Here is a 15,808-nt window from a genome sequence, read left to right on the forward strand (position 1 = left end):
ATTAGCAGTTGTTTGTTACAGAGATAATCATGTTCTATCTATCTAGCACTTCTAAGGGCCTATCTGAACTTTAGAAATTCGAGAACGTAGGAATAGGAATATCACAGGATTGATAGGATCTTCAAAAACATGGGATTATCTGCAGTGATGAGTTTTTTTTTAATATTTCACTGTTTTGACTATAAACTTAGGAAAGATGAAAATGTTATAAATTATATGAAGAATTAGATCAAATTATCTAGATATTTATCTTCTTTTAATTTCCTTTTATTTATACCAGTTTTATGTTTTCCATTTCTGCTTATGATTACTGGTTTCGAAATTTATTTTCCTCATTATTTTTTGATTTTCCAAAGTTTATTGAATTTTTACTAAATTGTTCATATTTTTCCTTGATTATTAAGATTTAGACTTAGTTTATTGGCACTAAACTATGTTGTACTGAACTTTCCTTATAAATTCTGGGCGGTAAGTAGCCATGAAAGCAGGAAAAAAGATGGTTAGCCAAATAGAAAAAAATAGCAAAAGCTGGATTATCATAATCCATCTCAATGCCAAATGCAGCCTTACCATGGTGGTTTAGGAGTGCAGGTCACCTTGTCGCCGAAAAAGACGAGGTCTGAGCGACCTCCTAAAGCCCAAATATCTGGTAGAAGCAATATCCTAATGGCTCTCAAAAGACAAATATGCCCATGAATTTTGCCTTCAAAATTATCTTTTCAAGGGCACTTGTGTCTTTTTAGGGTGCGCTTGGAACTTTGGATACAAAGTAATTTTACAGTTTTTGAGGAATACCGTGGTTTCTAAAAAAAACCATGGTTTTAAATACTTTGAGGTGTTTGGATGAAAAAAATACTGTAGTTTAATAAATCATGGTATCTTACCTCTTTTTTCAAAACAGACCTCTTTTTTCAAAACAGAACCGAGAGAAAAGGGCAGCGCCTTCGACTCCTCGTCATTAACTGTAATGCAATTTATCTTCTCATTATTAGCCGTTTCAGGCTAGGTGCTTAACCTTTTTTTAATTTTGTTGGTCTCTCACAAGCCATCTTCTTCTCGACGCTGTCGCCAGGGATTCCTTCGTCTGTTGGTCACCATGCCGCAAGGGGTAGCATGTAGTTTGTTTTTCTGTAGACGACCCCATCGGTTGAGCCAGCGGTGCAAGTCACTCTCCGGCAATCTTGCATGCTTCTATTGAGTCGTTGACTGACGATAACTCTCCTCCGAGTAGCGGACGTCTAAAACAAAGCTCGCCCATGGAGTAGATTAATTTGTCGTTGGAGAACACTCAGTACGCACAGCAGGCTAAATGGTAGCTAGCCGATCGATTCTACTCCCTCCGTTACCAAATATAAGTCTTTCTACAAATTCCAATAAGTGACTACATACGGAGCAAAATGAGTAAATCTACACTCTAAAATATGTCTACATACATCCGATGGTTTTTGTTAAGAGGAGCAACTTGTCTTATATTGCAGAGCCCAAGGCGTAAATATACAATACAATGGACTTGGAGTACAAGGAAGGAAATCTAGGCTAATAGACACCTAGACCAATACATAATGTTGCAGTGTTGCAGTAATGGCTCTGACCCTTCTGAAGGCACCACCCCTACCCTATGTAACATGCCATGTGGGCAGTCAACACAAGTCAGAGTAACTCTTCATGGGTCCAAGCAAGCCACCCTGGCCAACAAAATTCCAAGCAAGGCTTCATGGTCAACTAGTCAAATGAAGATCCCCAAAAGTCAAAATGGGTAGTTTAGGGGTTCTCCCCTAATGGGCTACAACCCACCTCCAACCCCAACTAGTGGCATATGGGACCAAAGGAGGGAAAAGTACCTAGTAGCCTTGGTCATTTGTCAAGGACCCCTAGGCTATACAAGGCCCTCCATAGGCATGTAAATCACTCACTCAAGAAGGGGGTCACTCTCCCCTACTAGCTCTCTTAAGAGTTAGGAAGGCCGAGATCTGGAGTCCAAGGGACCAGGTGCGGACTAGTTGGGAGTCGTGGCGACACAAGTATTCCGTGCAGCGGGCACCACTCTTGACGACCCTTCCATAGGATGTTGGTCATGCTCCCATGAGGCGACAAAACCTATTTAAAAACATCATTGAGTCGAGTGTACGACGACCTTCACTATAAGGCCGCCGTACGCACCCCTGCCTACTCGTTCCCAACCACGCTGCTAACGATACCCTTAGTAGAAAGTTGATTCTTGAGCGTCCGCAAGTAGTCCTTAACACCCCCTCTCTCAAATGCAAAGCGTACACAAAGCATTTCATTTGAAAAAGTGTAAGACTAAGATAAATAGCGAAATCCCAAAATCCACGTTCATAGTAGCATGGAGTTTTTAGAAACATGTTGAGTCAAGCCAAAAAGGGATAGAAGAAGCATGTTGCAAAGATCATAGCAATAGAAACCGGTGGCGCAAGAAGCTCGGGGGCAAGAAAGGGGTGTAGATCAACAGCAATGCAAAAGGAGGCTACATAAGTCGTACAAAGACAACCACACCGAGAAAGGCCGCAAAAATTGTACAGAAAGGGCCAATGCTAGAAAAGAAGGCTGACATATAAATCTATGGTGGACACACATGGCATAAAAATAGTGTGTAGGGTTTTATAATTCCAATAATTATACTAGAACTCCAAATATGCATATGAGGTATATCTGAATCATTCCCTATAATTTGAGGAAGTCATGTCATCGTCCACTCTTTTTTATTTTTATTTTGAAAATCAATTTAAATATTCCTTCCTTAAAATCTAAATGTGCAAGCAAAAGATTATGAGATGCATATGCTTCTAGTAACACCCCAAATTCATTTTGGGGTGTTCGTTGCGCCATTGTGCGTTTCTTTAGGGGATTGGACTCCACCTCGACGTGTTCTTGGACGCCAGATTTGCAGATGACGAAGGGTAGTTGCGGGTGGCGAGGTTGACATAGAACATGACGTAGTCAGTGATCTTGAAGTGTATCGAGAGGGTGGTAGTTATGGCGGGTAGGGTTGAGAGGGAATTGGCGGAGGGTACCTAGGTGATCGACGGCACAATGGCGAGGGCCCGTGCACCGCGGAAGGGGAGCCGGGTGGGGAGATCACGGTGTCGTTGAGGCCAGCTACTTGAGATCCTGAAGGATCGGTAGCAACAAAGGTCGACGAGGAGCTAGGGCTGAGGGCCGTGGTAGTGTCAGCCATGGCGAAAGAGAGGGAAAGCTTCTCGGTCTGATTACCAAGAAGAATGTTGTATTACTCACATGATGATTACATACACTGTACATGACGCTATATATACTAGCCATGGAGCAATGACATGATAAGGTGTGTACAACACGCCTATCTATGTGTAGGCGTGGGCTTCGTGCGCGATGACGAACTATGCGCAGGAATCGATCGAGCCGGTAGAGCTGCGGACATGGAGGAGGATGACGTCGCCCAACATATTGATCCCTCCACTTTGAGACTTGGTGTAGTCTGACCCCTCAGGATAAAGCAATAACATGACACGGCATGGCATATCATGGCGTGAAACTGAGTTAACGCTACATGTAACTAACTCAGCACCATTATCCTCTCACTCTGATGGTGAGCTCCGCATGGCCCCAACCGCATCATACTGCCCTGCCTCTGACATATTAGTTGCTTAAAAATCAGCCTTTGTTGTGGTCAGCTTTTAGATGAAAAGCAGCAATCTGGAAATGGCTAATTTGAGTTAATTGTCCCATATTTATATCTCTTTGAGGGTTTTGTTTCTGCTTGCTTTATCTTCCCGTCCTATATTATTTATATCAATTCTTCTCTGCTATATATAGAATCTGTAACTGCTTTAAAGATTCAGAATGGATTTAGATTAAAATGTATTTATTTGTTCCTGTAGTCCAGACCATCCATTGTCCAGAGCACATGGGCGCTCAAACTTGGGTGACAGACAGTACGGAGATGGTGTAGCTGTATCAAGGTACCTCAGTAAGTTTCTATTTTATTAATTTGTTAAGTCTTAATCATCAAATAAGAAGATAGTTAAATAGCTCATTGCCATGATTTAAAGGAAATGCCTGAACAATGAAGGTAGCAACATTTTTTATTGTTCAAATAGGCCAAGTTATTTGAATATGATAAATAGAACCAAAGAATTCTCGAGTGTCATGTTTTTGTTTTATTTTATAGTTTCAAAACTCGGCAAACAGCTCCTTGAGCGTCACTTGTTGTTTTTAATTACATTGGCACCATATTTAAGAGGAAAATAATCCTTATTTTCCACCCATCTCTGTCGCCGGTATCGTTATCCTTGAGATCGTCGGTGGTCGCCACATCTCCTGCTACAACCCCGCCAGGTGTCATCAAGGGTGACGCCGAGCGCCTTCAGCGTACAGTAGTTCTGTTTGATCCATGCTTCCTCCCAAAGCTGGTTCTCACTGCTAACTGGGTGGATCTGACTTCTCTAATTGATTCTTTGTTTAACCTTTAAGATTGACTTTCAATCGGCATATTGCCTTGTATTTTTGGGTTTAATAGTGGGAATTGGTGCTGACTGGTTTCTTGGACTTCCTCCCTTCTTATTTTGAGAATAAGTTCCTGGATTTTTTTCAGCATGTTAAGGTTGTACGTGCAATCAAGTTGTACTTGGTTCATTGGGGTCGTGCTTTAGGGCATAAAAGATTATATATATGACAAATTTTATCTACAAGCAGTGGTAGTTACCACCACTTCAGTTTTGTATGTTGTATGTAGTATCTATCAAATCGGAGAGTATGTACGTGTAGTATGTAGTATATAAGAATGTTTAGGTAGTATATATACTACTTTTTAGGTAGTATGCATCGTATTTTGAGTATGCTCTTTTTTACGTACAAATGTATACGTATTTCACAAATATAATAAAAATCTTGGGTCAACTTACAATTTTTTCATGTAATTCAGTTTGAAATATCTTATATATAATATATGAACATATTTATAATGATAAAGTAGTATATATAATACCATATGGTAGTATATGACATATGTGGGGTAACTACCACTGGGTGGTAGGATGGATTTTCCCTATATATATATTCTATGCTTTGTTAATCTGTACTTAACTTTGGAAGCCAGCTCATATTTACAAGCTATTAGTGATTAACAATATTGCAGTTAACATTGTTGCTAATGCTGCAGTATTATCTTCTCTTTGGCCTAATTAATTGTGTCTTACTTGATGTTAGGTCAGATGGTGCATCAACGTCAAGTGCGCGGAGAGGACGTCCAAAAAGTATGAGTACATCCCCTGAAATTGGTGATGACTTTGCGAGGTTTGTAAAAAGGACTTCACTTGCTAAATAAGAAGATTTGCGCCAAGTTTAGTGATAACCTTGATATTTATATTTTCCTCAAATGATCAAATTGACTAAAATACTTGGTTAACTTCTAAATAGGCAGTATTATATTTTTTTCATTTTTGGACAACAATAAAATATGAGAAAAGGAAGCAAACTAGGTACATGATTACTCGGGTTCACTTTATTGATGGCCATGTCGTGTATAGTACACATTCTACCTTATGCTCCATTCCTGCCATTACTCTTTCCTACCTTGTGCGTGCAGTGAAGCTGTGTGGTTTGAATTTTCATGAATTACTCTCCTAGCGTCTTTTAGTTCCAACTAGGCATGTAACCACTTTATATTTCAAGTAATTATCTTGGTGTTGGTTACGTATTTTCTCTCAATAGTTTTCGGAGGCATTTCGTAGTCGGACCTTTCGCAGTTCGTACTGTGGCAGATAGTAGCCGCACAAATCTTTCTGACGAGCTCTCATTTGGTGCTGGACGGAGTTCGGGATTTTCACGCCTTGTTTGTGCTACAAGGCGACCATCCATGACTCAATTGACTGTTGCAGTTGGAAGCTTACATGGAAGTCCTGGGTTACCTCGGAAGTGAAATTCTTCTTCTGGGTTGCCACCATAAACTGTTGTTGGACCATCATTGCCTTGCTCACCAAAACCTACTGCACAACCCATCATGCATGTTAAGCGGCCAAATATTAGAGAGAATACATCACCTCCTTGTGGATTGGCTTCTCTAGGGTCATCTAGTGCGCAGTTCCCTCCTGGATCCATGCCCCTAGTTGTGTTCTCGTGTCGATTCAGCTGGTGAGTATATCTCGTTTGTTGTGTTACTCCCTCCGTTCCAGAATATATGGTGTATTGTTTCCGTGCAAGTCAACCATTTGAAAGTTTGACCAAGATTATAGAACAAAATAGAAACACCTGCAATACCTAATAGATAAAATATGAAACTACCTTTCATGATCGATCAAATGATATAAATTTCATATTGTGAATATTGATATATTTTTCTGAAAACTTGGTCAAACTTGTACTCGTTTGACTTTTGAAAAAACAAATACACCTTATAGAGGGACAGAGGGAGTACTTCCTTACTGAGCAAGGCACTTTTGCTTAGTTCTCTTGTCCTGGTGCTCACACCTACAATGGTGTTGCTTAGCGCAAGCATCGTCACCTTCTTGAGACGGCTCATGTGGATAATTGTCACTTCTCTTCCCTTCACTTTTGGGGTGAGGTTGCTTCCAGATCAACCTATCGTCCGAATTCAGACTTCCTTTGGTTTGCAGGGTGGCACTTCCCTTGAGTGTCTTTGTTGGTCGTTCTACTGACTACTTTGCACTTCGGTTGTTCGGTTGTGTTTGCTATTTCCTTTTGGCACCTCGTGAATGCAACAAACTGACTGTTGACTTTGTCATCTAGGTTACAGTGATGAGCACAAGGGCTCCCGGTGTTGGGATTCTATTGGTTGTCGGATGTAGATTTCTCGGGATGTGTCTTTCGATGAGTCCCATCCTTTATCTACGTCGATCCTCTCCTTTGGCCTCTGTGGAGGATATTTCCTTCTTGACTTTTCTTGAAACACCTATCACTCTAGTTTCCCCACAGTAGCCTAGTTTGGGGGTCGAAGGTCCATTCCCTGAGCTGGGGTCGGGGTCGATCGACCTAGATTGAGGGCCAGGAATGATGTGGGGTCAAGCTGGGCCAGTTGTTGGATCGCAACCACAATCGATGAATGTTTATCCTAAACAGTGTGCAAAGTTCACGTTGATTTACCAGGCAATCCACCGCATTGTACGCCGCTCCACTGGTTTCCTCAAGTCCGTTGTCCGCAACTCCGCCTTCGAGCCATCAAACTATATACTACGGTATACATCTCCCCCATCTTGCCATTGATGGATACGTCGTGAGCCAGCAAGGTCTCATTACGCAACTGCCCTACTACGTTTGGTTGTAGTTGCCGCCGCCGTTTGAGAATCTCCCACAACACCTGCTGATGTAGGGAAAAACCCTAGTTCATGATCTTTTCACACTTGGAGGTGAGGAAAGGATCAAATCAAGAGAAGAACACAAGATGAACATTCAGTTGACAAAGATCGAATCACTCATGTGCTAAATCCACATACACACGAGGGATACAAAGGTCCAAATCCAACACAAGAAGTTTAAGAGGAACTAGTTCATCCCAATCATTAGAGGAATTGAGGGCTTGATATCCAAGAGGATCTTCCCTAGAAGGGGTCTTGAATCCACTAGGGGATCTTCTCACATGGAGGCCTTGATCTCCATGGGAGAGGGTAGTGAATGAGCAAAGCTCTATCTCAAATCTGAGCTAATCCTTTGTTGACCCTAGTTTGTCCAAGTGAAGGGGTATCTCTATACCTACTAATAAAAGAAATTAGTATTCTTAGTCCGTTTTGCTATTTTATAGAAAACCCCCTAATGTTTTCTGACATTAAACCCGCAGTACATATCAAATGTTTTTTAAAATACTCATATTGTTAGAGTACGTAATGGGCCTAATGGCCTAGGCTGGCGATATAGCCCGTTAGTCCTAGGGTTAATTAGAGATAAGGGTCGCTTGCTTAGGGGTCAAGTAAGCCTTGCTTGGGACTCAAGTAAACCTCTCTATATAAAGAGAGGAGATGTATCAATCTAATCAAGCAAGAATTAAGAAGGAAATCCCTTCCATCTTGCCCGGCCGTGGGCAAAAGGCCCCCGGCCGGCCCTCTCGCGCCCTCCTTCTAGCAGCGCCATAACAATTTGAAAAGGGAGGAGAAGGTGGGGAAAGCTAGATCCACCTGCAACACTTCGAATCCATGGATCAAAATCAACAAAACAACATCATAACCAACAAATCACAAAAGTTTTGGTGGGGCTATTTTTGTGGGGATTTTCGAAATTGGGCAAAAACACACAAAATTGGGGCTAGAAAATAGAGAGAAGTACTCTTAAGGTGTGAATCAACCTTGCTCTGATATCAAGATGATGTAGGGCAAAACCCTAGTTCATGATGTTTTCACACTTGGAGGCGGGGAAAGAGGCAAATCAAGAGAAGAACACAAGATGAACACTCAATTGACAAAGATCCAATCACACATGTGCTAAATCCATATACACACAAAGAGGGATACAAAGGTCCAAATCCAACACAAGAAGGTAAAGAGGAACTAGTTCACCCCAATCCTTAGAGGAATTGAGGGCTTGATATCCAAGAGGATCTTCCCTAGAAGGGGTCTTGATCCACTAGGGGATCTTCTTACATGGAGGCCTTGATCTCCATGGGAGAGGGTAGTGGATGAGCAAAGCTCTATCTCAAATCTGAGCTAATCCTTTGCTGACCCTAGTTCGTCCAAGTGAAGGGGTATATATAGTCTAGGGAGAGAGAGGGGGATACATGGGTGTAAACCTGAGTGGCTGCGCACAGTCAGGCATCGGACGTCCGGTGGCTCGCGTGGATCCGAACGTCCGGAGGGCGTCGGACTTTCGACGGTTTGGCTCTGTTGGGTCGGTGTCGTATGTCCGGTGAGCATCGGTCGTCTGGAGGCTCGGTCGTCCGGAGGCTCGGTCGTCCGGTAGGCGTCAGATTTCTGGTGAGGGGCCTTCCAAGAACCACCACTCTCATATCGACCACCTTGGCTGCTGCTGCCACCACTGTACCCTCGGCCTCCATCTCTTCTGGGTGCAGTGCAGAAACGACTGATATGCCCTGTTTGACCACAATGATAGCACTCCCTGAAACCTTTGTCTTCAAGATCAACAAGGCCCGCCCCCATGCTATTCAACTTGACATCATTGGGCATGAGCTCAAGCTTGAACACCTGATCCACGTGGGGCACAACAATGGTGCCACTTGCAGGAGGTAACTCCTCGGCAGCTTTCACAGTCATGAGCTGCTCAAGTTTCTCTACAGCAGAAGTAAGTTCAGCCTCCATGATCGCCTCCCCTTTCTCCAATCAGCAGCACCAGAAGCAAAACAGCAGCAACTCTCAGTAGCAGCAGACACAGCAGCAGCACCTTGCCGCCTCCAGAACCACAGCCCCTACCGGACAGTCTGGTCGTACGAGAGTGCCTTCCAGATCGACGAGCAGACCACCGGATAGTCTGGTCCCAATCTGTTCTTCAATCAGCACACACGTAGCAGCAACCACCTCCACACGCAGCTCCTCTCCGCCTCCAGCACCACCTCTTCTCCTACCTGCGCAGCAGCACCAAGCTCAGCAGCAGCAGAATCAGCAACTGAGGCACCAGCAGCCAACTTCACCGCCCCTCTTCCAAAGCTCAGCCGCTTCTCCCGGTCCCACTCGCTCACCCAGCAGCAGCACCTCCGCCTCATGCGCGTGCGCAGCTCGCAGGCAGCCGCTTGTCTCCACCACGCAGCTCGCTGCCAATTTCCCCACCGGACCTCGCCGCCTCGAGGGCGACTCTACCGCCATCGCCTTCCTCCCTCAACCTCGCTCTCCAATACCATTTAGTTGAGAGAGGAAAGCACCTGGTGGCTGCTCGATCTCGTGTGAAGTGGCGCCCATGATGAGACAACGTCTCCTCTTCTAGGTTAGTGAATGGGCTTGGGCCTTTTGGGCCAGACTGGAACATGGGCCCACATACGACATATTTACTTCTCCAATAGTAGTTTGTGTCTTGCGTGTAACTCACCTTTTTTCTTTGATGCATGTTTGGTCAAAATGAGAAATAAGAGATATTGGGAAAATAAATGTAATAGCATCGAGAAATAATCGCAATATCCACAATATTGTGATATGAATAAGAGATAATAGCTTGCTACTTGAGTGAAATTGCATTGGAGCACACAGCGACCACACCCACCGGATCTGCCCCATTCATTTGCCTCAGGATTCACACCATTATATTAGACAGTCTGTATTAGGAGATTATGAACCATGTATGTCACATAATATAGGCTTGTATTCGATATCCTTTTCGGACTGACGTTGTCAGTGAGCACAGACCTCAACCACCAGCGCCCAAAAACCTAATCAATGCACCCACGCCGCACCTTCTCTTCACAAAGCCATCTTCCCCTGGACGCCCATTCTCCCCTACCATCAACTGACACTGCTCATGTTCTTCTCTCCACTTTTCTGTTTCCTCTTTTCACTCCTGGTCTTCTCCTTCGGCGATGTGGGAAAAAAAGCTAGGAGGAACAAGGAAGACTATGTCGCCGACGGGGAGCAATGTTGAGGAAGAATGAGGTAGCCGTCCGAGCTTGCTGCGTCCCGTGCGGACACAGCCAATGACACGATGTCCGCCCTAGCCGCTGACACCAAGTCCCGCGACCAGCGAGAAATGCAATCGCCGTTCTAGCTTGTCGTGTCCTGCGTGACAGCGGCCAGCGACACCGCGTCTTCCCAGGTCGCCAGCACCATGGCCTTCGTTCCTGCTGCCAGCGGTACTACTCAATGGTCGCCGTCGAGCTCGGCATGGCACCGCGTCTTTCCAGGTCGCCGGCACCATGGCCTTCATTCCTGCAGCCACCAGATGCTTGTACGTCATCCACGTCTCGGTTGTCCCCGTTGACGTCGAGCTCGGCATGGACGTGCTCCGCCTCAGCAACCGTGCCTGCAGCCAGCGGTACTGCATCGAGGTCGTGGGCTTCATGCTTGTGGCCTGCGTCCTTGACCTGAGCTTTGCGCGTGGTCGACGTCCCTTGACCTGTTCCCACTTGATGGCCACGAACTTTTACTCCAACCCATCTCAGCCTGAGCTTCCTCGCATGGGACATGACAGAGTTGTGGGGCCGAAATAAATGTGATTCATTGTTCTTACTATGTTGTATATTTCTCGTATTGGTTGGAGGGAAAAGTAAACTGCATTAACTGTATTCATCCCAAGACAATAATGGACGTGCAGATTTCAGAGGGGTGCAGACCCGAGTGCTCCACGTCCCCTCCGCTGCTTGAGTCTATATTTTAAAAATTATGGCTCTTACTTTGAAGGAGGAGAGAGATTGTGAAAACTCTGAGTACAGGGTTTACCTATTATTAATTTTTGTTTGTTATATTATGCTTTTTAAAGTTCACGACAACCATACAAATGGAAAATATATTAAGAGTTCTTGTAAAAAAGGCCCGCCTTATTGTCTTTGCCCCGGGTGCCCAATATGTCAGGACTGGCACTGGCTCCCTGGTGATGTTTGACGGTGTTACACCGACTTTGTCACCGACATGTGTATTCACATTTGTGGTCTTTGTCTTTGGGGCGTCCTCTGTAGCAAGATCCCTTGTCCGCTGTGCCATGTTGCCTATGTGGAGTCTTCACCACCGGTTCTTGTCCCGGGTGCTGATCCAGCAGCTGTGAGGCTTCCAATGTTGCTGATGATGCTACAGTTGCTGCCTATGATTAGAAGGTGTCTGACTACCAGGTGGCTCTACTCTTATCATGATGAGCTGACGCCTACACTATACTTAGTGGTTTGATGATGATGCATGGTCTGTGGCTGTCCTCTGTGCTGGTGTCGTGCCTCAGTTTTATTCTGATGTTGTGGGTTTCTCTACGGCCTTCAAGATGTTGCTCTACTCTTATCATGACGAGCTGACGCCTATACTATACTTAGTGGTTTGATGATGATGCATGGTCTGTGGCTGTCCTCTGTGCTGGTGTCTTGCCTCAGTTTTATTCTGAGGCTGTGGGTTTCTCTACGGTCTTCAAGATGTGGGTCACCTTTGTCAGCTTTATCAGCCCTTGGGTGATGCTTACATAGCGGGATAATACATGAAAAGTGTATGCAACTAATAAAAACATCTAAGGCAGAGAAGACCAGTTAGGAGAGGAAGAGGGAAAAAGAGGAGGAGAATGACATGGTTGGTGTGTAGATTCTTAGTCAGGCATGCAAAGCAACAGTTGGACCTATTTGAATGACTGATAAAAGTCTAGTTTTAGGTTGATATATTTGGTTCGTGCCCAAATCCACAATACCGTCTTTTGACCATGAGCAACAATTTGGTTCTCAATGGATGATTGCCAAATTTTAGGCACGCCTATGCTTCCTTTGTTCATGCTATGTCTAGTGTATTACCTTGCCAATATGACCACACCAAACCTTTGTTAGCCAACTTTTTAGTAGGGTTTGCTTGTGCTGTGTAGTTTTGAAGTTCCTGAACTTATTTGCACTCTTGCAAATTTAAGGATTTCTACGCAACTTCATCTTTTCAGATTTTTGATCTCTGGGTTGACATAGTATATTGTTTTGCTTGTCTTCAGGGCAGTTAAAGAAATGAGTGAAAGCATGAGGAAAAATCGCCATTCAAGGGTACATAATGATGGTAGTCCAGGACATTCAAATGATTCACAGAGAAAAGTATGCTTTTGTTCTTTTAATTGTTGACATATCTTTTACTAAAATTTCAGTGATCTCAGCACAATCTGCTTCTTTTCAAGAAAATGTTCTCTTTTTACTCAGTAAATACACTTGATAGTTTGTCGGAGTGGCTCTAAATTACTAAGTTTGGTGGTTGACAATTGCAATTGGTTCCTTGTTATATATAGGAGGAATCAGTAGGTGACCTCAACGATGATGAGGTGTCAGTAAGAGAACCAAATGTTCAGGAGGGTTCAAGAAGGCACATTATTACTCAGAAGGCATTGTCATTACCTTCATCACCGCATCGGTTAGGTAACCATGGTTCTAATCTTAGAGAGCCAGCTGACTTCCTTACAGCAGAAGATCTGATGTCCACTTGGAATAAAGCATTGCAATCTTCACCATTTCTGAACAAGCCATTATTGCCTTTTGAAGAATGGCATATTGGGTTCTCAGAGATTGCTGTTGGCACTCGTGTTGGAATAGGCAAGTACTATGTCTCAACCATCGGGCTATATTCGAGTAATTTTTATGAACTTGCTAGACAAACGGGATGTTTTGAATGTAATAGATGTTCTTGAAACTGAATTTCTCTAGAGACGTTTCTATTATTTAAAGCTAATGCTCATGTTTATCCTTTTAGGTTTTTTTGGGGAAGTTTTCCGTGGCATCTGGAATGGAACAGATGTAGCTATAAAAGTATTTCTGGAGCAAGATTTAACAATGGAGAACATGGAAGATTTCTGCAATGAGATCTCCATACTTAGGTTTTCATATAGCTTTGCTGCAATTTCTGTTATTCTAGCAGTTCTGTTCTCTTATTATTTCCTTTTTCTTATTTTCAGCCGTCTCCGACATCCCAATGGTATTTCCTGTACAATCACTATATAGCAGTTTCAATTTGTTTGTTTGCAGTTTTGGTTTCATTTTCTGTGCTGATCTTACTGGTCTGACTGTTTGAAAGTGTTATTTTCTATTCATGCAAGACCTGATGTAATTCAAGGTCTTCTGACAATGATTATGTTGTGCTGGACTGCAGTCATATTGTTCCTTGGTGCATGTATGAAGCCTCCTCACTTATCCCTAGTCACTGAATATATGGAAATGGGTTCCTTGTACTATTTGATTCACACAAGTGGCCAGAAAAGTAAGATCAGTTGGCGAAGGAGGCTAAAAATGCTCCGTGATATCTGTAGGTGAGCAGATACACTTGTTTATCGCTAGCATTTGATTTTCTGGAGTACCTGATACATCTCCTTTTAGTTGTGTAAAATCTTCATCTGATTATTTGTTTGTACAAGGGGTCTTATGTGTATGCACCGTTTGAAGATAGTTCATCGTGATCTAAAGAGTGCGAATTGCCTTGTTAACAAGCACTGGACAGTCAAGTTATGTGATTTTGGGCTCTCTCGGTTATTGTCGAATTCTGCAATGAGTGACAACTCATCTGCAGGCACTCCAGAGTGGATGGCTCCTGAGCTTATTCGTAACGAACCATTTACAGAAAAGTGTGATATCTTTAGCCTCGGAGTTATCATGTGGGAGCTTTGCACTCTGAGTAGGCCCTGGGCAGGAAAGCCGCCAGTTCAGGTAACCAACATACTTTGTACATCCCTTGCACCTCGTCACCAGATGTAAATCAACTCACACAAAGTGTTGTGTAATTTTAGGTTGTTTACTCTGTTGCGAACGAAGGGGCAAGATTGGAAATACCAGATGGACCTCTGGGTAGCTTGATAGCAGGTATATTTAAGTTTATTTATGAAAAAAGGCTTTTGCCCTGCTTTATTATATATAAAGCAACGATCAACAACAACCCGGTACAAACGCATGCCAGCACAACACACGCACACACCCAAGGCAGGATACATAGGCGCTGAGCGCAACAACACTACCCCTAGCACTACAAGAGCAACCGGGGGCTTCAACCGCGAACACGCCACCGCGAAGAGATGAAGCCGCATACGACGAACCGTGGGCTCCAAGGCGGTGCCTTCAGGAAGGTTACAACACCGGATTTTGCACTTGTAGTCGACCAACATTTGGCTACAGCAATTCTTCTTTATAAATGGACAAAAGCCATTTCCTTAAAAGCTATAGAAGAGACAGATTAAACCTCATAGGGCTCGTCCCATACTTCCAGCTCTAGAATATACTGGTAATTAGTATGTGCAGAAGCACATTAAATATGTATGAAGGGTACAATAAATGGCAGCCCAGTGCATGTAGCTCCCGCTTGCGCAGGGTACGGGCAAGGGTCCGACCACTTTGGGTCTATTGTACGCAGCCTTTCCCTACATTTCTGCAAGAGGCTGTTTCCAGGACTTGAACCCATGACCTCATGGTCACCTCATGGTCACAAGGCAGCAGCTTTACCACTGTGCCAAGACTCCGTATGAAGGGTACAATACAACTTAAAATTGGTAATCTTCTAAAAGCAAAAAATATGATATGGAGAAATAAAGGCATATACAAACAAAGATCTAGTACTCATACTTGAAACTACTACATGATACGTGCGAAGATCAAGAGAGGAGCAGCATTTGGAGAAAGCTACAGGCTGCAGGCGGCAGATTCTCTGTTGATGGGTCCCAGGTTCATCCATAGCCTTAAGATATATTGTGTATGTCACTTGCGAATCCCTGTATTTCAGATGCATGTCAGGCCCTCCTATGCTCTCTGAATCTCATGTACCTGTTCATTGTCCGACAACAGCCATAGACCTTCAGATCCTCATCGCGTGGCTGGAGTGTAGTCATAAAGCGGTACGCAGAGTCACTTAAGCCGTCGTCTGAGCAACGTCCGATCTCCATCTGCCGGCTATGATCAAATAACTGTAGCATGCGCACTTGCTGTACCTGTTCATGTCGCTGTCGGGCTGCTTTTACCTTCAGTGAACTTTTCCTCTTTATAAAGACCTCAGATCCCATCGGGAGAGGCATCAAATGTAAACTGGGTTGTAACCCTAGCCGCCACTGGAGTGGTTGGCCTACTTTCCTCTTCTTGTAAGAACCCTAGCGAGTTTCCTCTGAAATCAAGCAAGAATTCCTCTGAAATTCCATGTGTTTGTGTTCGTCAGTTAGTTAGATCTTAATAATTGGTAATCAGAGCATATGGTTCTCGGCGGCGTAGTGGATTTGGGGGAGTTTAGGAGCTTGCTCCGTTCCC

General features: G+C 43.8%; 1 protein-coding gene across 16 annotated transcripts in view; it reads left to right on the plus strand.

Moving 5' to 3' along the window:
* LOC125513339 (serine/threonine-protein kinase EDR1) overlaps positions 1-15,808 on the plus strand; it is a 51,412-nt gene that overhangs the window by 28,782 nt on the left and 6,822 nt on the right. For 5 of the 16 annotated variants that reach the window (XM_087527758.1, XM_087527756.1, XM_087527755.1 and 2 more), the window contains exons 8-15: positions 3,876-3,964; positions 5,208-5,289; positions 12,541-12,637; positions 12,826-13,126; positions 13,284-13,505; positions 13,680-13,836; positions 13,942-14,230; positions 14,311-14,383. In XM_087527758.1, the coding sequence (XP_087383884.1) occupies positions 3,876-3,964; positions 5,208-5,289; positions 12,541-12,637; positions 12,826-13,126; positions 13,284-13,505; positions 13,680-13,836; positions 13,942-14,230; positions 14,311-14,383 (1,310 nt within the window). Of the gene's footprint in view, positions 1-3,875; positions 3,965-5,202; positions 5,290-12,540; positions 12,638-12,825; positions 13,127-13,283; positions 13,506-13,679; positions 13,837-13,941; positions 14,231-14,310; positions 14,384-14,477; positions 15,126-15,164; positions 15,264-15,355; positions 15,697-15,808 lie in introns of those variants that run through there. The other 11 variants (XM_087527750.1, XM_087527762.1, XM_087527754.1 and 8 more) reach the window with 9 other exon arrangements.

The sequence above is a fragment of the Triticum urartu genome, chromosome 6A, assembly GCF_056163025.1.
Source record: "Triticum urartu cultivar PI428250 chromosome 6A, HENAU_Tu73, whole genome shotgun sequence".
Lineage (NCBI taxonomy): Eukaryota > Viridiplantae > Streptophyta > Magnoliopsida > Poales > Poaceae > Triticum > Triticum urartu.